This window comes from Aethina tumida, chromosome 3 (genome assembly GCF_024364675.1).
Source record: "Aethina tumida isolate Nest 87 chromosome 3, icAetTumi1.1, whole genome shotgun sequence".
NCBI lineage: Eukaryota > Metazoa > Arthropoda > Insecta > Coleoptera > Nitidulidae > Aethina > Aethina tumida.
The window spans coordinates 24028835-24053741 of record NC_065437.1 but is presented as its reverse complement, the minus strand read 5'-3'; the positions used below and the strand labels follow the sequence as shown (position 1 = coordinate 24053741).

At 29.5% G+C, this 24907-nt stretch overlaps 1 protein-coding gene across 2 annotated transcripts in view; it reads right to left on the bottom strand.

The window, feature by feature from the left end:
* The window catches only part of LOC109608656 (CUGBP Elav-like family member 4), a 334021-nt gene that overhangs the window by 292140 nt on the left and 16974 nt on the right, over nt 1–24907 (bottom strand). Inside the window, exon 2 of one of the 2 annotated variants that reach the window (XM_049964225.1) lies at nt 16469–16551. In XM_049964225.1, the coding sequence (XP_049820182.1) occupies nt 16469–16551 (83 nt within the window). Of the gene's footprint in view, nt 1–16468; nt 16552–24907 lie in introns of those variants that run through there. The other variant, XM_020025167.2, reaches the window with a different exon arrangement.

Below are 24907 nucleotides of genomic sequence, written 5' to 3'. Positions count from 1 at the left end.
CCATTACAAATTCATAGTAAGCCCCAGTGTTACACAAATTCATGGCCAACTATAAAGTTGTTTCCAATTTTGCGGAAACCATTTAAAGGAAATGCGGAACATCACACGGCACATTTACAAAGTTAACAAAACAAAAAAATTATCTAAAAATCGTGTCAAATCTTTTCTCATCAAAATCAGTTAAAACTGCAGTAATTCATACATTCGCCGTCGTCCCTTTTAAAAATTCATAGCCAACTATAAAAAAATAATTAAAATATATGGCTAAAAGTTTGTGACATTTATTAATTTACCAAAATTATGTTTGGATTACCGGATTAAAGTTGATATGTCTAAAATTAAATAAATTCTTAAGTTTAGTTAATAAACAATCGCAATAATACGTACCGAACATTTACACATACACACATCAATTTGCCATAACGAATTCATTTTGCGGTATTTTAATTACACATGAAACTTAGAAAACTACATGACACATATACAAAGTCAACACGATAAATGTATTTAAAATTGTCGAAAAATGGAGTAAATAATCGCGGACGAGTCTTCTAATAAAACTGCAATAATACATTCGTCTGCCGTTAACCAATAGAAATGCAGATGCAATTACCGGTTTTTGTGATTCCTGGAACGACACATTTGTACACGTGCGACCTATTTAACATAATTTGTCTGTATGTTTTAAAAAATTACGTTTCGTTTTATTTAAATTATAATAGGTTTGTATTACCAGCTTAAAGTATAAAATAGGGTATCTTATTTAATAAAATAATAAAAGTCGCTTTCAAAAATCATACCTAAAATTTCTTCAAATTTACCTACATCACTCAAAGGAAACGTGGAACACAACATTACGCATTTAAAGAGTAAACCCAACCAAAAAAAATTGTGAAAATTGTAGAAAAACCAAGTAAAATCCGCGGACGCGTCTATCCTTCGACGCCATCACAAATTCGTAGCCAACTATAAGAATTTTCCAATGTAACATACCCCTATATGTATCAATTGCCGCTATAACAAATTCATAGCCAACTATACAAATTATTTCGCAAAATTAAATTAATTCCCAAATTAAACCTCGAAAACTTATCCAAATTAAACTTCGAAAACATTCCCAAATTTCACTAAATTCATCCATCAAAGGAAACATAGAACCCAATATATTTACGAAGTCTACACAAAAAAAAAAATAATTGTTCAAAATGTCCGAAAATTGAGAACAACCGCGACCGCGTCTTCCACGATACCATTAGAAATTCATTGGCAACTATGAAAATGTGTATAACCAATTTATTGCCGTCTATAAACAATGTGGTTAAAAGTTCGGAAAATTTTATTTTTTTGGAGTTATATTTTGATAACAGGCTTAGATGACAATGAAGTAAGTGTTGTATTAAATAATATAATAATAATATAAATGTCTCAATAAAACATACCCGAAATGTTGATACAACACATTTATAAATCTGCGTTAAAATCACAAACAAGTTGGAAGAAACATAGGACACCATAAGACACACTTACAAAATCAACGTAATAAAAAAAATGTTAAAAATTAACGAAACAGTAAAGTAAAACCGTGTACGTGGACGAGTCCCTCCGAAATCCGTTAAAATTGCATTATTAGTTCCCTTGTTCACCGTCGGCCACTAGAAATGTTAAGACTCCTGGAAACCATAGACGGCGGAACTATTAATTTATTTTTATTATTAATGTTAAATATATTAAACTATATTATCAAAAACAAAATAACACATCAAAATAAAAAATTATATTTAAATAAAATAATAAATATATCTATAAAAATACAGGGTCATTTACCTAAGTCTTTATTGAAGTTTTTTTTTCAAAAGGACAAAATTATTGCTACGTTGCTCTGAACCTACTGCGATTTAAATTGATTTTCTATCATTATTTGTTTCTAAGATATTTATTTATTTATTTTAATTTGACACATGTGACTAATTAAAATAACGGTATTACCAATAATTATAAAAGAATTGTTCATTCTTGGTTTTTACATTAGCTAATTAATCTTGCGACTATTCAGTCTATGGTGGAAGGAAGAAGGAGAAAAAAATCTTATTACAATAACTACATTTTTCTGAGATGAATCTAAAATTTTTATTGAAACCAACTACACAAAATTATTGCAATTTTTAATTCTCATGTAAAATTGTTGATTTGAATTGATTTTCTATCTGTGTTTGATTTTAAGATATTTATTTTTTTAAATTGGTATTCACATTAGTAAAAATGTGTCCTTTCTGGGGATTATATATTTTCAAATTATTAAACAGGGTGTTAGGTATCTCCGTCCACTATTCGATTACTCTGTCTATGGTGAAGGAAAGGAACAAAGAAAAGTCTTATTACACAGATTACAAAATTTTTTTGGAAGTAAAGAAATCTTTATTGAACAAAATTAAATATTCATTTTATATATATATATAGGAAAAACGATTGCTAAAATACACTTTTAATTTTTTTAATTATATATTTTATATAGGAGAAAAGAAGAGTCCTGTAGAGTTGTTTTGATTAATTGCTCCTTGGTATAAATTGAAACGACAGATAAATTGAATACAACTAATTAATACACATTCTCCATGTAGTTTCATTTCGATTATTTATAGTAGGTGCTTTGCTGATTTCATCTTTATTGTGTATCTAGTAATATTGTTATTAAAACTACGTCATTTTAATTACTTGAACTTTACTTCTGTTTATCTTAATGTCATATCTTATTGCGTGAGAGTTTTATTATTTTAGTTTTACAATCATCATAAACATTAAAAATATTCCTAAAGCAATTAACATATTTTTGAACTTCTGTTCAATTGAAAGATACGCGTTGCTAAGTACTGAAATATGTAATATCAATAAACACGGGCTATTTTCAGATTTTACTTCAAATATTTTTATTTGATTAAACATTCGGTCTTAAAATAATAAATATATGATTGTAGCACTGCTATAAACAAATACCTATAATTATAAAATAATTCTATTAATATTCAAAAAAGAAATTATTACAAAGCTGTGTTCTAAAATATACCATTACCATATTAAATGCAATAATTGATAAAAACGACAAAAATGTACACATTTTATGTATGTTTATTCATAGGCAATGTATTTATAATATATAAATTATAAAACCATTGCATGCATGTAATACATTTAATCATATACAAAAAACGGCGATGTAAACGGCCATTTTTTAAACTGTAAATCTTTTCGGAACATGCAACCACGTAAATTTATTTAACACATTCATTAATTTAAAATAATTTGTTGTGCAGCGAACATGTAGCCGCGTAATATGAATGAACGTTAACGTGGAATCCTTCGGAATAATTTATGACGGGCACGTCGACGTACCCGAGGCCCATCTAAAAACACGACCATGGAAAGTGACAGCGTTTTGACGTACTCGTAAAGAACTGATCAACTATTAATGTGGGCCGAAAGTCGATTTTCATACTTGGGTTTCGTCTGAATTATTCGTAATTTTCAAATTTCATGTGGAATTGAGTAAGTGTATTTTTTATTTTTCTTTTACAGATCTAGAATACATTAACAATGATGAATAGAATAGATCTGTTAAGTAGTCAGATTTAATTTTTTAATGTATGTGATTTTATTTAAAATTTTAATATTTATTTTAAATTTAGAAAAAAATATATTTTTCTATTTTAAAAATAGTCTAGTATTAATTTATTATACATGCATGAATAATTTAATCACACAAATATATAAATAATTTTTTTTATTTCAATTTAAAGTTATATGTTTACGTACAATTTATATTAATTTGTAAAAAATTGAAGAACTATAAATCAATAAAACGGAATAAATGGAGAATTTCAGAAAGAATAATTAAATATATAAGATGTGTTTTTACATTGAATTAAAAAAGAAAATTTAATGCCCGAAATTACGAAATTAGGAGCATTTTGTTGTGTTCCTTACAAATAATTGAATGATATAATGGAGATTATGATACAATTATGTTTCAACTTTAGGAAAAACAATTTAAATTCTGACACTAAAATCAAATAAAAGTAATAATATCTAATTAAATTTAAGACTTTACTATGGATATTTATTTATTATTCATCTAAAAATCATTCAATTATACAATTATAAAAAAAATATATTTTTTGATATTAACTTAAGGTCATATTTACATATAATTATAATGAATTAAAAATAAATATGTCATACCATAAGAAAAAAAATAATAGAATTAGAATCTTTTAATTGAAAATGTATAAAATTATGTTAAAATTATAGAATTGTTTTACTTTTAAGAACAGTAGCAATGAATAAATTAGTACTTGAAACACTAACTAATAATTCAGAAAACAAAACAATTAAACTAATTTTGCCTTATAACCTAATTTAAGTATCAAAACAAAATATATCCCACATCCTTTCAGAAATGTCAAGATTTTCAGTTATAAAAAAGGAAACAAAGGTTGAAACATCAAATAAATTTTACATCGGACATAAATGCTACAAAAAACATTAATTTGTTCACCAAAATATAAATAATGTAAAGTGATCTAATAACCCTAGTGACTGGTTCTATAGTTTAATAATAAATACAATAATAGTAATAATTATAATAATTACAATAATTATTATTAATTAATATAATAATTATAATAATTATAATAATTATAATAATTATAATAATTATAATAATTATAATAATTATAATAATTATAATAATTATAATAATTATAATAATTATAATAATTATAATAATTATAATAATTATAATAATTATAATAATTATAATAATTATAATAATTATAATAATTATAATAATTATAATAATTATAATAATTAAAATAAAATGAAAAATTTCGAGATATCTAATATTTTGTATAAATAATATAGAAAATAGTATATAATAATATTACCAATTTTTTTTTTAATATATTTTTTATGATACGTTACAAAATTTTGAGATATTATAGAAAATAGTATTTTTCAAAGCTGACAAACCTACTAAGTATTATACATAGATTCTTTTGGTTTGTAAAAACAGATGAACTATCAGTTATGTCCTATGCTCTATAGGCTTTTTTTGACATTTTAAAAACCAATTCAATTATATTCTATTTGAACTAAAAAAGTTCAAATTGATTTTTGAGGTTGGTATCGTATACTAAGTAAAAAGGGCAGAAAAAGTTTTTAGGGTGTCTCAAACTGATTGAATATAATTAGTCATAACTTTTTCTAAATCTGTCAAATATACTTTTTCAACAACAATAAATTAATTTATGGACTAATTTAGAAAAACTCGTAACAAAAACAACCAATTTGGAACAGATTATAATAAAGGATGTTCAAAGATAAATTTTCTGTTAATGAAGTTCATAACTTTTTACATCAATAAACTATTTAATTTTATATTCATCATTTATGTTAAAAATATATTACTAGCTTTTTTATTTAATAGACGTTTTTATATTTTAATTTCGAGAAACGTTTTAAAAAAAGTTACAACACCACACACACACTGCAATCAATACGCAACTCGATGGAAATGGCATTTTATGTGAAAATCGCAATTATTATTACGTCGACACGTAGTGCTTTCACAGGAAATGATTCGCAATCGGAAAAAGGCCCTGTGGTGTATTGAACCGAATTAATCAATTCGTGCCGTTTGATAAAAGTATTCCGCCGTCCGTGGACGACGGAGCCATGCCTCATCCGAGCCGCAATAACGGCCATCTGTTGTGTTATCATAATATAAGTACAATATTATCTGAATTTATTCCGGGATGGCAGACGCGCTCCGTGCAACGATTCGGGAGTTATTTTCGACAAGCAATAATTCACCGACGGCCATAAATAAGATTATCGGTGGAAGAAATGTGGGCTTTATTCGAATCGCATTACATTGAATTTAATAGTTTCAACCGGCATCGATCCGCGAACGCCCGACTGCGACTTCATTATTAACCGCCGACATCTACATTTACATGATTTTGCTTTAAAGTTCAATTAGCGGTGTGTTTTAGGATGGAATTGTGGGTATTAATTACCCTCGATGTACTATTTTATTTCGACAAATACACCCCGATTATTTCTATGGAATGTAACATGTTTAGTGGCAGTTTAGAACTAACACGACGTGTTAATTAACTTCACCACGTGTACATGCTCAAAAAGGGTGCCAGTTGTTTATTAATCGAAATAAGCAAATGTAAACATTCAAACCGGATTTCGGGTGGTGACTTAAATTATGAGGTAAAAATAGCCCGAAATATTATTGCAACCGAAAAGTAATTTTAATTTGCAATTACTGCAAGCACGGAATAGACCTGAATTGGTTCAGTCGGTGATTAGAGCGGAAGTGTTATTGCTGGGCCCCTATGTCTGGAGCCAACATTAACTGCATGTTTCAATTGGAAACTTCGACTGAGTTACTTCGATTATTGTTGTTCGGCTAACTTTAAATTAAACGCATAAACTAAAGCCGCGTAGTCAATGAAGTGGTAAAGGCTGAATCTTTCGGACGGAAGCCAACAGTTTTAAGGAAAAAAGTTAACACACAGTGCTCTCAAAGCAGCAAAATCAATTCCGTTGCAGGTTCAAAATTACTTTGGTTAGTTAATATTGTAACAAGCAGAACTTCAATGAACAGTTAAATTTTACATATGGTTTTTATTTTAAAATTTCGTAATTGTTAGGAGGATATTAAGGGATGGTTTATTTAATAATTTTTCAGAAACGTTTTAAGTATAAGTACATTTCAAACATATATGGATTGTGGACCATTTTTATGTACCATACTAACATTATTATTAACCGCATCAACCACTTAAGGGTTATTAGCAAATATGTATTTGTCTTCAAAGATTTCTTGGATAGTGTTGGATATGTCTGTTCTTACTTCTCGAAATTGTTCACATTCGGACAGGTGCAATATTTGTTCTATCTTCTTAATTAACGCTATCTTGAGAGGAGTCGCTATCAATGTCAGTTAATGTTTTTCCTTTTATTTGCCTATGTATTCTCTTTTTTAGTTTGGTAATACTTGTTTTTATTTTTCTGTCAGTTAGATGTGGGTATATTTGATTTAACATGTCCAGTAGGTATTCGGTGCTATTTGTATATTGTTTAAAACAGCTTAGGGGGTCCGTTGAACCTTTAACATTTTCAAGAAAATCTAGAATTTGCTTGTAATTTAAAATGAATTTTCCTTATCTATAAAGGTTTTTGAAGGTTCAAGCATTTTCTCCAGTTGGCTTTCTTTCTTTGGCTTTTTATTTATTGTTTGGGGTTTAATAAATGGGATTTGAGGATCTTCATTGTTGTGAGGTGATTCTTGAATAGGAGGGGTAAGTATTGAGTCAATTGATCTTTTTGATTTTGGTGCTTCTGTGAACATGTTGAATAATATCAACTTTATTTCAACTTTCAATCTAAGTTTAAGTAATTTATAGATTTTACAATATGAGTAGTGTGGGACAGCCGGTTCTAGAACCAAAATCACCCATATTTCAAGGTCAAATTTTGGGTAACTTTGGTTCTAGAAGAGGCTATCACCTACAATTCAAGGTCAAATACTGGACGACCTTGGTTCTAGAACCAGCTATGTGGTGGAGGACAAGTTCACTCATATTTTAATGTCATATTCTGGGTGACCTTGGTTCTAGAACCAGCTATATGGTAGAGGATCATGTCATCTACATTTCAAGGTCATATTATGGATGACCTTGGTTTTAGAAATGGCTATATGGTGGGGACAAGGTCACCCACATTTCAAGATCATTGGAGATACCAAATATACGGGATGTCATCAAAAAATTACAAGAAGTATGAGGTTAAATTGTTGTTAAGATGTTATAAAATATACAAGGGTGTCTTATTTAATCTGTAATTTCATAAAAAAATAATATAAACCTTAGAAACCTTACACATCCTTGTCTATAATATCATTAAAGTAATTAATATTGCATAATATCATTCAGTAAATTTGGGAAGCATCAAATTCATTTAGTTTTAAATGTACTTCTGACTGGTAAATGGTTAGCAGTATTAAAAATTAAAACTCGTCCTTATAACGTATCCGTTATAGTATTTGCTTGTCCCATATTTTGCAATAATTTATTTATACCCTTAGAGAATTAAGGAAATTTAATATTATACAATTCTGATATTTAATTTTGTATGACTACAGTATTTTAAGGATTATATTTTTCTTTCCATCCCTTTACACCACTGTGTATTAAAGGAGTTCCGTTTCGGAGTTCCGAGCACAAATATTAAAAATTAAAAATAATCGCCTACGAGTGAATTTAATCGGCATCGAGTATTGCATGCTTTCCGGAAGTTTGGAGAAAACTTGTTTAAGAAAACTACGATGATTTGTATCCATGAACTGTTCCATTGAGCAACAAGTTAAAAATAAAACGGAAATGTTGTTCTAAACAAGCCGATATTTTTAAATGTACACTCACAAATCATATGTTCCAGATGCATTTATTAAGTGTTAGAGTATTTGACCCGGTTTGAAATTCGTGGTGAATTCGCGGTGAACATTATCATTCATCTATATTCATTTTGCCATCTAGTGAAAAAGGACCCTCTGAAATTACTTAATTCACAAAAGCACTTTATACCTTCCAATAAAAATTCAAATTACTTCTCTAAAGGATTTTCAAATATCGCATTCGTAATCCGATGGTTGTTTTCATTTTGCAAAGGGCAAAAATTCATGTAGTATCTCACCTATGCTGTAACAAACTTTACCGAATTATTCAACCGGAGTCCGGAATACTAATGACATGATTATTGAACGGAATTGTTGAGCGCAATGGGATAAGATAGGGAAATGCAATGAATAATAATGAGTTCTGAATAAAAGAATGTTTATATATTTTCAGGTCCTGCACTTTCGCATAATGAATGCAAGTGTGCTGAAAAGTTTTGCTGCCATTAAACTTCCAGACATAAAGTTTATTAATGATGTTCGATACAAAACGGGGAATGGTTTATAATTATTGCCCCTTTTTGCATTAATCCGTTAACATAGATTGCACGAAACTAATCAAAACTAAACAAAATACGTTTAAAATGATGATGATGCATCATTTTTAATTATCAATAATTCACATGACTACCGTTCCAAATAAAATTGAAAACAAATATTGACTGGTATAAATATATAATGCAAATGTATTTTGCTTACTGTGATAATAAATAATTGGCAATATTTGGACATGAAATATTTGAACATCATCAATTTTAGTTTTATAAAAATTTAATCCGAATTTTAATTGAAACGCCATACAAACAATATTAATAGTCAAAGTTATTGCACTTATAAACAATAAATTAACTAAGTTGTGTTCTGGGTTAACGTTCATTACTCTTATTATTATTAATATTTATTACCCTTAATATTATCAATATTATTTTATTTAATTTATTAATTGAATTATAATTGTTTAAGTGTATTGATAAACATGGCTTTTTCCGTTGACAGTTTTGTTTAAATTATTCAAGAACAGAGTATAAATTATTCAATTCTCCATTGTTTAAATCTACAATTGATTTATTTTATTATTTAAATTGAAATTATAGCCTTTCTATTATTCTGATATTACCAATAAGTTTGTAATTTTTATAAAATAATATTAAAATCTGTAATATTATACATATTAATGTTAAAACACGTTAAAAATATATTATACTTAATATTATTATTTTAACAGTTGTTCTAATTAAATTATAAAAATAGCTTTTTAGCATATTCCATTGACAATTTAGAGTAAGTGTTAAAAAACCAGAATCACGAACTATGATTTGTTTAAATTGCTCAATTCTCCATTGTTTGTATCACCAATAGATTTATTTATTTTATAATTTGAAATGAAACTGTAGCTTTTTTAATATTAGGTTAGTAAATAATCTATAATAGTAAAATTTGTATAAGAATACATAATACTCAATATTAACATTATTTTAATAGTTATTTTTCTAAACTATATAGAGTATATGTTAAAATTTTCAATTTTTCAATGTTTATATCATCAATGGATTTATTTTATGAATTCAATTGAAATTATAGCTTTATACTTTTTTTTTTTGATATTACCAATAATTTTCTACGTTCTATCAAGTAATTTATAATAGTAAACTTTTGTAAAATTATACATATTAAATTTATAATATGTTAAAAATTATTAATACTTAATATTATTATTTTAATAGTTATTTTTCTAATTCAAATGTAAGGCTTTTTGGGATACTTCTTTGTCAAATTAAGAGTATACGTTAAAATCTTTATTATCATTGTTCAAATACAGAGATTAAAGTATTCTCCATTGTTTTTAATTCCAATTAATTTATTTTGTGTTTCCTACTGAAATTGTAGCTTTTTTTAAATATTATTAAGTGTGTAGTTTATATAAAATAATATATAAGTTGTGTAACATTAGATTTAAAGTACGTTAAAAATTAATATTATTTATTATTCTTTTTATAGTTATTCTACTGAATAAATTATAAATGTGGCTTTTTAGGAATTTCAGTTGAGAGTTTAGATCAAATATTTTAATATATTTTGTTTAAATTGGTCAAGTACAGTGTTTAAATTATTCAATTCTTCATAGTCTATATCACCAAATGATATATTTTATGATTTCAGTTGTTACCAATAACATACATTTAAAATATGTTAAAAATGAACTATTTATTGTCTTGCATGGACAGCCACTTTAAAAAAATGTTGTTTCTTACTCATTTATTCTTCATTACTCCAAACAGTATTTCCCAATTGGTTATCAATATCAAGTATGTATTGGAGAATATTAGTTTATAACCAGTTATTCTATTGAAATTGAATTGTTTATTGTTAGCTACAATATTTTTTTATTTAACAACCTGACAAATGTCCGATAGCGAGATTTAATTCACTTCCGTAACTAAAATATTTACATGTCAGTACCACAAATCATTTCTATTATTGAACCGTTTTGTAGCATAAACACCTCCATAAAAACTCATTCCCAAAACAGCAGCACATCTCGACATTAAATCCCTCCGTATTAATATTTATCGTTCTTCCAGATTAGCACCAAAACCTTCCATTAGCCAGTTTCATTTTCCTTTTCTCGTTTCTCCATTTTATTTCCTTCGCGTTCGGTGTTCAGTTTCCTCGGATTAATGTGTTTATAATGTCCATTCTATAAATAATTTGGCATCGTGAATTTTTAATTTGCAGCGAGCGGTGCGCCGTCCAGCGCGAATAAATTATGATTGGAAACAATTACAAAAACCGCAGGCAACAGTGCAAAACCGCAGTGGCGAACGCATGTTTTCAGCAATTTCCAGCAATATAAATTACAATCATCAGCAAATTACCAACTGACCAGACTGGATGTGTCATAATAAGCCAGCAGCTCCGGGAACACGAACATGTCGTAATCCATGGTTGTTGGGACTGGGGGGCACTCGGGAAGGCACCGAAAGCACTGAGATCGCGAAATTCGGACACGGGACCGGAGGCACAAGACACTTCCTGAACTTAGGGCGAGTGGCACACTTGCACTGGAACCGAACGGTTTTTTAGACGGCAACGGACATGTTTGTTTATGTTAGAGCGTCTGAAGCAAAGCATAACCCAACTTAACGGCACGCGGGACGATTTTCATGCGCACATGTACCGTTAGACTGAAATACGCTGAAAGGTTCCCCGTTTCAGGCGATTAACTGTTGCTCTCTCTTATTGGCAGGCACCGAGATATTTAACTGGCAGCAAGAAAACGAGTTACGTTAGCCACCATTAAATTTCGATGGTGGGTTTTTTTTTCAGTGGCGAATGCTAACAATGGTTTCGTGCCGGACACGAATAGGAATAGCCAGTCGGTCACACATTCTCGTTGTGCTTTACAGCGATTTTATGAGTCGTGCACTTTCCAAAGTAATAACTCCATTTTATGGGGCCGTTGCAATTTGCTTAATATTTTATTATCTGATATAAAAATCTTTGGGGGGGTTAAGGAACTGAATATTGTCGGCGGTCAGTGCGAACGACCGAATTCCGAGTTGCATGGAAATCCGACTGTGAACCTAGTAAAAAAGCTTTTCGAATATTAAATTACAATATTGTTAGTCATGGAGCCTCTAACCTACACCGACAAGGCTAGACTCTAAAGTCACGGCACCAAAATAAACTTATGGGCCGTTGGTATATATTTCTTTTTCTGCTCATTTGTATTGTATTGATTGTACCAAGACCGTGAGAAACAAGAAGATTATAAAAAAAATTATATAAACTGGCCAAATGGTTGGTCGAGTTCTAAAAAATTGTTAATTGGATAATTCGAATATCAAAAAACATGGTTTCGTCAACTAAAATTAAAGCCAACCAGTAGGAAATGGTAGTTGCTGAAATTAGTTCACAGAATTTAAGCAGATGATTAGTGGATGGGGGTTCGTTTAAACCCAGATCTACAAGAAAAGCCTTATATCTATTAAAAATGTTAGTGCAATTTTGACTATTTTGTTGACCAGTCTAAATTTAATTTATAAAAAAATAATCATCCATCCTACAAAGACAAAACTACACAAAAAGTTTGTTATACTCACAGCGAAACATGTTGGCGGTTCAATTAAGTTATGGGGATGCTTCGATTCTTCTGACGTAGCCCCCCTTAGACTGATTTATGTACATATATATGTACAGGGATATATTACACAACAATTTGCTCCATATATTAACATTTGACAGAATAAAAATTTAGAAATTTTTATAATATTGTACAAAACAACAATAGTAAATTAATGTTATTCAAACAATTCATATTAAACAAAAGAGATACAAATATAATAATGATTACTATTGTACAGATCAAAAGGTGTTTGATCTGTCTGAATCTTGAGAGATCTTGGGACATCATGCACGGCAGAGGCAGTAAAAGTCTCTCACTACGGGGAGACTTAAGCTTTAACGACGTCAGCAAAGTTAGACTTAATTTTAAATTTTGTTTTTTATTATTTATATATTTCTCTGGTTACCACTGTTTTTATATTTAATTTTATGTTGGTTTTATTCATTTTTATAACACAACCATATAATTTATAATGAAGTGTCCTTTTTTTAATTCTAAACATTTTTTTTATAATTATATGAGAATTTTTTCCAAATTAAATTGTAAAAACAATTTGAACTAAAAGAAAATATTTGTTAATTGAATATTATTCTTATCAACTACTTAATTAATTTAATGTTTAATTAACCTTGATAATTTTTATCCATAAGTATGTGTTTGATAATGTTATTATGACAATCTAATATTATCTATTGACAAAAAAAGATTTATTTCAACAAAGTTTAAAAAGTTACTTTGAAATAACCTCCGATTCAATATCAATTAACAGTTTTCCATCAATAGTAACGTCACATCTAGAAATACATATTTACCAAACATCCATATGTTTAAAATTCATTCGTTCAAAGTCACGAGAATAAAGCTTGTTCTAAAATTATTATAACTTCCAACTGGAATCAGTTTTATCAATTCTGTTTGCCAGTAATCCGTTTCAGATTATACAATGAGCACAAATTGAATTTGTCGGTGCCGTTTTGTAAACACATCTTCGATTTTCATTGAATTCCATCGCCCGATGTTTTGGTTATTTATTATACATTCTACCCTCCTTTTTTGCTTTTAAACCCAACACACAATAACAGCTTTTACTGTAATATATAACGCTATCGGTGACATTTGTTCCTATCCTCTGCTTTTTTGTCAATGATATATTAAAAAATAAACACTTTAAATCAATTATTGATCACTGCGCATAAAATATGTTCGGTTAATATAAAACTACAATAGCCGGCCATTTTACATGTAGATCAAGGTATTTATAGAACAATGTGGAACGTATGCACCGATGAAATATGTACCGTACATCTTTCCAATTAAAAACTTTAAATCGAATCTTAGCCACAAACGCAACAAAAATAGATTCAAATCATTCGTAAACCTGCGCAATCTGTGGCACGTATATTTTCCTCCTAATTATGTGTTTTCTAAATGACCGTAAATCAAAGCTTAATTAGCCATGGTCGTTTAACATTGGAGTTCAATTTTCAGTTTACTAATAAAACCAATTGAGAAATGACACAATAACAGATTTTGCAAATTTTATTATTGGTTATACAACCACAAAATAATAATAATAGTATAATAAATTGACTCGGTACTGCTTAAGAATATTGATATTAATGTTTAATTAAATAGACGTTTCAAATGTAATTTCAATAGTAATTTGAAATGTTACACCTGTAAAATAAAACGAATGATTCTCATCTCCTCTTCAATTATTATTGTATTTATTAATAACAATTAATTTTTTACTTTTTTTAATTTCAATAAGTATTTTTAGTAGTTATTTATTATAATAATAAAAAATAAAATTATTTTTTTTAATTTCAAGTGGGGTAAATAACATTAATTAATACAAAAAATTCGATTTTTATTTAATTATTTTGTTATTAAATTATATACAATAAAGTTGTAAAAAATCCTCCTACTAGATACTTTTTGAATGGAGCAATCTATCGACTTAATAATAAATTTTGTTAATCTAACGAAGTTTTGTATTATAATTGACAAGGACTAAATTTCCCAGTACTAAATGGATACTATCAACTATTTTTTAAAGAAAAGCTAGTCTATTGATTATTATTTCTCTATTTTTGTTTTTTCTTGAACATTATTTTGTGGCTGAAGTCATGATAGTAAAAAGTTCTACATTCTTAGAAAAAATGAGAATTATCGGTCAATATTTAGGCAACAGGGGACAGTTATAACACTACATAGATTATTTTATTTAATTTCTTAATTGTTGGTTGTGCCTACAATAGTTATCAGTTACTAATAAATAATTTATTTAAGTTTAAAACCAAACAGTTTCTAGAGATTTTGAAAATTACTGTACCAAAATTATATCAAAAACACTACACACGTATTTACATAATAAATACAACAGAAAAATCTGTAAAAACTGAGGAAAAACTGCTGATGCGTCTTGTTTTCATCAAAATATGTAAAAATTGTTATTCAAACAACTTACATACATATATTTATAAGACCCACTTCGTGTAAGTTAAAAGTGTAATTAACTTATCTTAGCAAAAACAAGTTAAAACAGATTTTTGTTGAATAATTAATCCAACTTATTACCATACGCAACACATTTTATTACTTTAGATAAGAATCTTTAAAAACAGCAAAAACTCGACACGAAATCATGTGTGTAAATAAACAATAATGGCAAACTTTTAACCGAAAAAAGCGTTTTAAAATGTACACTGTTTATTTTCGTTTACGGATGCCAAAAACTTCTATCTGAAAATACTCCACGTTATTAATTTAGATTGTCAAAACAATATCGAATTAAGGTGTCCCAATTTCTATCATTTTTTTAATACTGGACAGGTTAAAAATATATAATTTTTAGGAAATTCATCATAAATTTGGGTTCCTTGTGTTGGAGCATCCTAGTTGACCACCAGTTCCTTCACCCCGACTAAAACGATGAAAAAGGTTAAAATCAAAATCGGACGACGTCATAAAAATAAATTTATGATACGGGATAAAGTTTGTCTCATAAAAATGCTGTAAATTACGTAGGATTTGTGTATGTATGAAGATGTTTTGAACGACTGATCCTTTGAATCGATTTTGGAAAAGACGACACCGAATTGAATTTGATATTGTTTTGGGTTGTGTATGATATTAATAGTTGGAAATAAATTTTAGTGTTCTATAAAATATTATAAGTAATGGTGTATGAAATGGTCATTTATGATGGTCATTAAATCGAGGTTTAAAACTCCCAAGATTGACAATAAAATTGCAAATAACATTAATTTTGAGATACATATGCACCAAAATATTAAAATTTAATCACATATTTGCATGTTGCAGTAAATGTAATAATAGCAATAAATATTTTCATTAATTAATAATTTTTGAATAATTATATGTCATTACATATATTACATAATTTTATTTAATAAAATATAATACAATTTCACTATTAAAATAAATAAATAATAAAAAAATAAAATAAAGAGTGTAATTTAAAAAAGAAACTCATTAATAAAATAATTGATTCAAATTAAAACAGAACATTTGCAAATTGAAAGCGAAACTTTTTTGCTTAAATTTCGGAATGATTGACAACAATTCGGGGGAACGACTAATTGCCACGTTAAAATGGGGACTTAACCCCCTCTCCCGCAAACGTAATCCGTGTCGTGAACGCGAAATAAAACGCCAAAACCCGCCAAAGAGGGGTACTAATTCGCATCTATGATACAAACATGTGAACAAAAAATAAATGCAAAAAACAGTATTAGAAGTCGAGTGAAATGAAATGGCATGAAAAGGGTTGGTAATGAACGTGGATGACTTACCCCTGGCAACGTCTGTTTCTCATGCAGCTCGTTCTGTGCGTTGAGGGCGCTCTCTGGATTGAAGTACGTTAGGAATGCGCAACCTGTAATCACAATAGAGTACCTCTTGTATGACTTCCTGTGGCTTCCGATAACAACGGGACTGCAGGCGGAAATTTTATTTTTATTCGGTTAATTAACGACGACGACGATTTATTTATTCTGTCAGTTGAGGAAAAACAGAATAATCAAAATTTCGCCATCAGCCCTCGTGTTTTAATAATCTTAAATTAACTAAAATACTTACGAATTGCAGTTTGATTTTTACTTATAAAATCATTAATTTTTGATAGTGAAATTTGGCTAATTATTTAACAAAATCAATAAAATCAATTTTGCTTCTTCAAATAGTAAGTAGCTAGTAACTGATGACTACGAAAGCCCTAACTAAAGCGGAACAGTTTAATCTAAAATGCATCTTTAACTGGAACCGGACACGACAATGGAGCTGGGGAATTCCAGTGTGGAACAATCAAAATCCATGCAGAACGTTGTCCGGCACACGTTCGAAACATTAACCCCTTTTGGCAGCGTGTGTGTGTCATACGGGGCGGAGCGCCGTTAAAATCGATTCCAGTCTCTGAAGGGAAGACACAGGTGGAGCAATTCCGTATACATTAGCACGTTAATGCAACGTCGGGCAGATAGAGCAATACCCTGTCGAGATCCGGGGGCCCGGGCTTATCGGGCCCCATTATCAGTTTATCCAGGCGATGGTTAGATCGGAAGGATATCATTATCAACCGTACAAAGCTCAATATTTGGATCCGCGTAATTTACATCCTTATTACGTTGGAATCTCGGCCATCAGTTTTAGAATGCACATTTGCAAACCTGCTTGATTTAATTAACAGCCGTCTTTGGTCCCTTAATCTAATTGCGTGTAACGCCGGGAATATTCAGGCCGAAACTGATGAAACGTGAGTTTCAAATGTACTTGGTCATAACTTGTTAATGTTGATTAAAACATTTTGTATAAAGTTTTTCCCTTCAAAACTAACCTGGTATACATGGTGGATGATCCTTCTCTGATCTTCATTGTTTTTATTCAAATTAATAAAAAATTTTTAGATAAGTTAATACGTGTCACCAAGAAATTGAATATATAAATACAATAGTGTATATCTCCTGAACAATTTGTCATAAATTCAGATTGATCAAGGAGAAATTTGATAACTAATGGCCTTCAAAGAATTAGCCAGTATAATGTCTTTATTCAAACCGACACTTTTCTACAGCAGATTTGAAAGGGATAATTAATAAAACTTGATGTATGGCTCACTTAAATCTGACTCGATTTATTTCTTTATTTGAATTATGATTTACATTACCATAAATACCTAAAAGACCATTTAAAAGGTCATTTCATAATATACCTGTCTCTTCCTGAATTAATTATAACTGAATAATGAATTTTGTATTAGAACCTAGTTTCTTGTTAACAAAGTTGCTAACTTACTATACATATTGGTTTAATAAGAAAACTCCATTAATCAGTCAGTATAACAAGCGAGTTGTTGGAATAACTGATAATCTATGAAGTTTGATCAAAGACGGGAGGCTGAAAGTTATCGTACGCTTCTGTTATTATCTTTAGAAATTATTTCTACGAAAATAGGTCTTAAGATATCATTCGAAAACGTAATTTGAATTTTTTTAAATGATTCTTTAAAGAGCATACGGTATTTTACAAATGTTCATTTTAAAGCTTTTTGAAATTGTTTATAGAATTTTTGAGTAATAAAATATTTTAATGGCAGTAACAGAAGGTTACTACTGTAAAAATTCAGAACACAGAACAAATCTGTCACTATTAATATTAAAATTCATCTTAAGATTCAATTGAAAAACATAATTTGAGTAATTTCTTTAGTATATTTTTACAAAAATATTTCAGTTTATTTTAAAGTTTACAAAGTTATTTTTAGAATTTTTATGCTTTAATACTCAAACGTCTTCTTCACCTAATAATTTTCAATATTTTTTACGAATATTCTCCAATTATTAAGATGGATTTGAAATTCATAATTTGACCATTTTTTTTTTTTTGAAATTATTTTTTAAACGTATTTTTAGAAAAATATTTCGTTTTGTTTTACATTTACACAATTGTTTATAGAATTTTTCATTAATAAATTATTTTAATAACGTAGACAGAAGATTATTATTGATTTTTTTCTATCTGAGTGATATGTTATGACAGTTGGCATTGGACGAATTATTTTTGTAAAAAAAATTAGAATTTTTTTGAGGTACAACTCTAAATATTACTGAATCCTTCTTCAGTATTTTCCTTTTAATTATGAAATAATTAAATTTCAACTTAACATTTAATGGAAAAACATAATTTTAGTATTATTTTTAATTATTTCTTTAAAGAGCTTACAAGTATTTTTACGAAAATATTTCATCAGTACTTTCCTTTTAATTATAAAGTAATTTACTGAACAATATTTTAAATTTTTCTTATAGAAAATATATTTATGGCACTCGGTAATGGCACATGGAAATTGATATTATTTATTATACAATTGATATTATCATCGTGTTAATAATTTGCTGTATTGTTTTTAAGAATTTTTAATTATTTTAATAATCATAATTATATCTCCCCACATCAATTAAAATATTTTAGAAATGTATGTGTTGTCAGCAGTAGTATTCTTTTACGGCCAATTTCAAACATAACTTTTATGCGCGGCTCATTCTGAGTAGTACGAATTAAAACGGTAGTAAAACGTCTCATGTTTAATGGATATGACCGTAAAAATAGAATAATAAATTTCTATAATATATTGCCTTTCGGTGCAAAGTATTCTGTAAATTTTTCAGCGACATCTTTCCCGTTTATGGCTTGCTTTTATGAAAACATATTCCCGATAATAATCTTAATTAGTATTTTCCGTCGTGAAATATCGCCGCTAGGATACGATGTTTGCTAACGCTTTTATTATTTCCCCTTATCGAATTATCAACAACTTTACATTTTAATTACCCGACAAAAATGTTGCAGGGTCCGCAACAATTCATTTTGTATCCGGAAAAACAGTAATAAATTAAAAAAATAATAATACACAATTCCTGTGCAATATTCCAAAGATAGCACTAACAATCCAACAAACAGTTCCGGTTACAAGTGCTGTTAGTAAAATTACTGGTGGCGTCTGAAGTCGTGCACTGATTTTAATTCTTCAGACGTTGATTCCGAAATGAATAACTGTTGAAATGAAGTGCGGCCCCATTATTTCAAGCCCGCGATAAAAAGATATCCCGTTGATTGATCTCGCCCTCAAGCGGAGAGCCATTACTTACGGTCGGAAACTAATGCGAAGCTCACATTTGTGACGCAATCTCCTAATTATAAACCCACTTTTGACACGTTTTGCGAACGCCCGAACGATCGTCAAACAAGAACGTTGGCAATTTCGTTCTTAATTTTATTTTTACGACTTCCGCGTATTTTGAATACGTATGGGGTAGCATCGTCTATCTATGTGGGGTAGTCCAATTCAAATCAACAACTTTTGAACAAGCATGAATCTTACTTAGATTTCGTTAAATATTTCATCCTTTATTTCATTTTTTTAGCCTCATAATATCCATTTTTTCAACATAAAAAAAAGAAAATAATGAAAATTTTATTTGGAAAAATATCAAAGAATAAAAGCTTCTTGAATTGCTGTGATGAGTTCACTTTTTTCATGTTTTCTGTAGGGTTGATGTCTGAAGATTGGGACGGGTAAGATAAAACATCGATGCTCTCCATAACAATTTTTTGATTTATGTTTGGGATCATTCTCATGTTGAAACACATTGATTAAAAGCATTATTTCTTCAATATATAGAAACAAATTGTCGTTTAATATATATGCATGTACATAAATCAGTAGGATGTTTAACATAAGCAGAACCATCATTTTTTTTTTATAAATTATACTTAGACCCATTACTAAAAGTTACTAATTCCCATGTCATGTAGTCCAATCCAGTGAATGTGATTTTAAACAAGTCAAAATTGGCCCTCACATTTTTAATTGAAACCAGGATTTTTGTTGTAGGTTTGGGGTCAAATGAACCTCCAACCACTAATCATTTTCTCACAATCCTTGAACTAATTTTAGCAAGTTTCATTTCCTCCAAGTTGGTTTTGATTTCAGTTGACCATAAGATTGAATAGTTTTTTGTCATACAAATTATTAAGTTATCAATTTTAATTCAAGTCCTTTGAACTAAATTTTTTCATAGTGACCACCTTGGCAAATTTGTCAAAAATATTTAATAATGCAATAACTTATTAGCCTAAACTCTTAGCCATCTCTTCTTGTTTTCCTAGGTTTTGGTAAGGCTGAATTATAATTTTCCTTACAGTTTCACATCGACTAATGATTAAATAATTATAATAAGCATAAAACGCAATTTTTCTTCCATTATTGGAAAAACAATAAACAATGAATTTCATCAAAAAATTGGACAAATGGATTCCATATAAATTAAGAGAGAATAAAAAAATTTGGTGTGACAATTATCAGTTCTCTTCTTGCACGCAAGGCAAATGAACCTTTTATTAATAGTTTTATTACACGCGACCAATTCTCGACGGTCTGGATAATGAATTGAAACTGGTAAACTTAGTGGAACAGTACTTAATCCAAGAAATATTTTAATAGCTGTATGGTGTACTGTGTGAGGAATTTTACATATTGACTGCCTCCCAAGAGACCACACTATCGATGAAACTATTTACTGTTCATAAATTGACCAATTTCGTGAAAAACTTACTCAAAATAAGTTTCTTTAATCAATAGAGAAGGTGTTCTACTTCTCAAGATAATACAACATCTCATATCACATTATAGACTCATAGGAATGTCGAATGTCATAAGTAATAATTTGTTGCTGTCTCTGCAATCTCTGCAAAATTATGATTATGAAAAAAAAAAACAATATGTATAAAATAAACCACGGCAATATTATAATACAAAATGAAACTGGGTAATTATTATGACTTATAATTTTCACGATGATTAATATTTTGTTTTTGTCGTTGCACAACAATCTCCAAATGAGTCATTAATATTGTGTGATGTATGTATATTTCATGTACCTATATCTGAGTTGATTTATTTCTTTATTTGAAATATAGTCCTGTATAAGCTATTATAGTAGTGCACCATAAAAGCAACGATTTGCATAATATAATTGCATTAAATTGTCCTTTCCTGTTTTAATTAAGACTGAATAATGAATTTTGCGTTACAAACTAGTTTCTTGTTAACAAAGTTGCTAACTTACTCTACACACAGTTTTAATAAGAAAACTCCATTAATCAGCTTGCCGTATTACAAGAGAGATGTTGGAATATCTGATAATCTATGAAGTTTGATCAAACGCAGGAAGCAGAATGCATTTATTACAGCCATTGAGTCAACGTTATTGTGCCAGAGCATTTTCCTTTGAAATTATTATCCGTGTAACTTGGTCCTTCACTATAATCACAAAAATTTATACCCGAATAAAACAGCGCGTCATTCGACCTTTTAAACTCAAATTTCATCAAACGCCGGTCCGGTTTTTTATTTTTTAAAAAGCGCAGCTTGTTACTTTAGTGTTCGTTTTTATTTTTTGTTTATTCTCCTTTTTCACAATTCCGACATGCATGCAATTTCTACGCGACGAGTGCAAATTCGGACGAGTTTCTCTTTGAAAGAAGTTTTAATTTAAAACGTTGCACGGTAATAATTTTATTTAATTACACACGCCGCCGTTTTTTCGTCGCCGATGCTCGGAGGCCTAGTTTTTCAGGAGACGTGCTCCGGTTACCAAGCTGAAGCAAGACTTTTTCACGTGCACAACATATTCGTAACGCCGGTCTGGAACGTCGTATTTACCATGTACCAGAAATTTCGTCGAACCGATGAGGGAATAAACTCGAGTGTCAGGCGTTCTAATGCAATTCATAAGTTCGCAACGTTCCCCGTTTTAATTCCATCCGCCCCGTAAACAGACAAACTCGATTAGCGCCCACCACCTTGCAAACAATTCCCGTTGTCGGATCGAGTTTTGGGACCGGGAACGAAGACATCAGCAGCGGCGAATTTTCCCGTACGTCGTCCCGTCAGCCGTAAATCACTTTTGCCTGCCGCGACGCCGACTTCAAAGTCGCTTCCGAATTTGAAAAATGAGCTGCGAAACGTTTCGCATCATTCGAAATAAATTGCCGGGAAATTCGGCTCGATTATGCGATGCCGCCGCAGATGTTTCTCCCACCGTTACGCCAGACATATGTCTTCTAATTGTTAATTTTTCTTCTTTCAGGATGTAGTTCGTTTTTACTGTTTGCGTGTCGGATGTTCCATGGTAAACTTTTTAACCTTGACCTCTCTAGAAAGGGCTGTTATAGTACCCTTACCTACCCTAATCTGTGTTATTAAATACTTTTTTACTATAACTATACGGCGATTCTTTCTTAAATTAATAATAAGAATAATATTATAATAATATGTATTTAAATCAAATTAAAAACAACAAAAAAAGACTTTTTTATTTTGTTTATGTTATCTGTGAATTTAAATACTTTGCTTATTATAACTTTTTAATCATTTAAACTCTAAGAAAAATATAAATCAGTTTTACCAAGACCGAGAGAAATAAACTGATCGAAAGAAGTTAAGCATATTAACATACTTCGACGAAAATATAAATTTAACCAGACATTTTTATATGCCCTGTATACGATGATTATTTGTCAATAAAAAGGTATATACAACAACAAAATCCTAGACAAAAAACAACGAGGTCGAAAAAACGCATTATTGGTTTTCGTGGATATTTAAATATTTAGTTAGATTTTAATTCTGTTTAAGGATTATAAACCATTTCCTATTCCCTTTTCTTAAAATCAAGAGACGTCATGTACCAGAAGATGACTGGTAGTGGATCGTGGTGTAGGAATGGTTCAGGCAGTCTTAACTCAAATTGATGTGGCCGCGGCATTTAATGTTGATCAATCCGTAGGGTGTAGATTCTTCCAACAGTTTCTGGAGTCTGAACATATGCGAGATCGGCCTAAAGTGAATCGACCAAGAGTTACATTTGAGCGGGAATACAGATTATTACTATCAGGAGCACGAGAGAACCTACTAAGAAACTGTATACTTCTCAGACAAGACCTGATTTTGGCTACTGGACCTCATATAAGCCCAAGGACAGTTTTAAATCGGTTAAATGAGGCAAGACTTCGTTTCAGGAGACCTATAATACGTATACTACTCCAGCCTGCCCATCGTGCAGAAAGATTAGCTTGCTGCCAGGAAAAAGAATTGTGACATGAAGAGTGGAATACTGTGATGTTTACAGATGAAAGCAGATTTGGACTATTGGTATGGAGTGTTACTTTTCTAAGAGGTACAACGGGGCTCTACATCTGCGACTGTAGCATGACATTATCGATGGAATTGGAAATAAATTTTAGATTTTTGGACGATAACGCTAGACTGCACGGAGCTAGTGTTGTCCTCAACCACTTAAAAAATGCTCAAATTTAAAGTCCGGTCTTATCTTTTATCCTGATGTACATAGAACATGCTTGGGATAGGCTTGGGAGATTATTAATTGCTCATTAACCCCGTGTTCATACTGTCAGAGAATTAAGACAACTTCTATTAGAATTATGGGACGTTGGATTAAAATCATTTGGAGAACAAAATTTCTAATTTCTTTTGTAAAATTGCCTTTGGTTTAATTTCTCATTAATATTTATTTCTTTTATTACAATTATACTATTGCAATATTTGATTTTAATAAACAATCATAGTTCTAAAATAAAGCAACATGCTTAACTTTTAGTGATCAGTTTATGAAGAGAGGCCTAAGAGTTTACGGCTAAATAAGCCAATCGTTTCCCGTATTATTAGAAAATTTAGAGAAACTGGCCTACGAAAAAATTTATCTGACTTGAAAATAGATAAAAGGTTAATTCCAACGTCAGAAAAACAATACAATCTTATCAAATAAAATTAAAGCCAACCTGGAGAAAGTTTGATATGCTAAAATTAATTCAAGGAATTGGAAAAGATGGTTAATGGATGGATGTCCAATTGAACCCAGACCTACAAGAACTGGTTTCTACCAAAAATGTCTGTCCAATTTTTGCTTAGGATCACAGTCAGTAGACCAAAAACAATGGGAACAAGTAGTTTTTAGTGATAAGTCTAATGTAATTTATAAAAAATATGGTTCTACTTATGTTCAAGATACTACAGGGATAGAAGTATATAAATATTTGATATACTCCAAAATGAAACATGTTAGCGAGGCACCCATCAACTGATATATATACAAGGATACATTAAAAAACAATTTGCTTTCATATATTGTAGAAATGAGACGGATTGGTTAAAA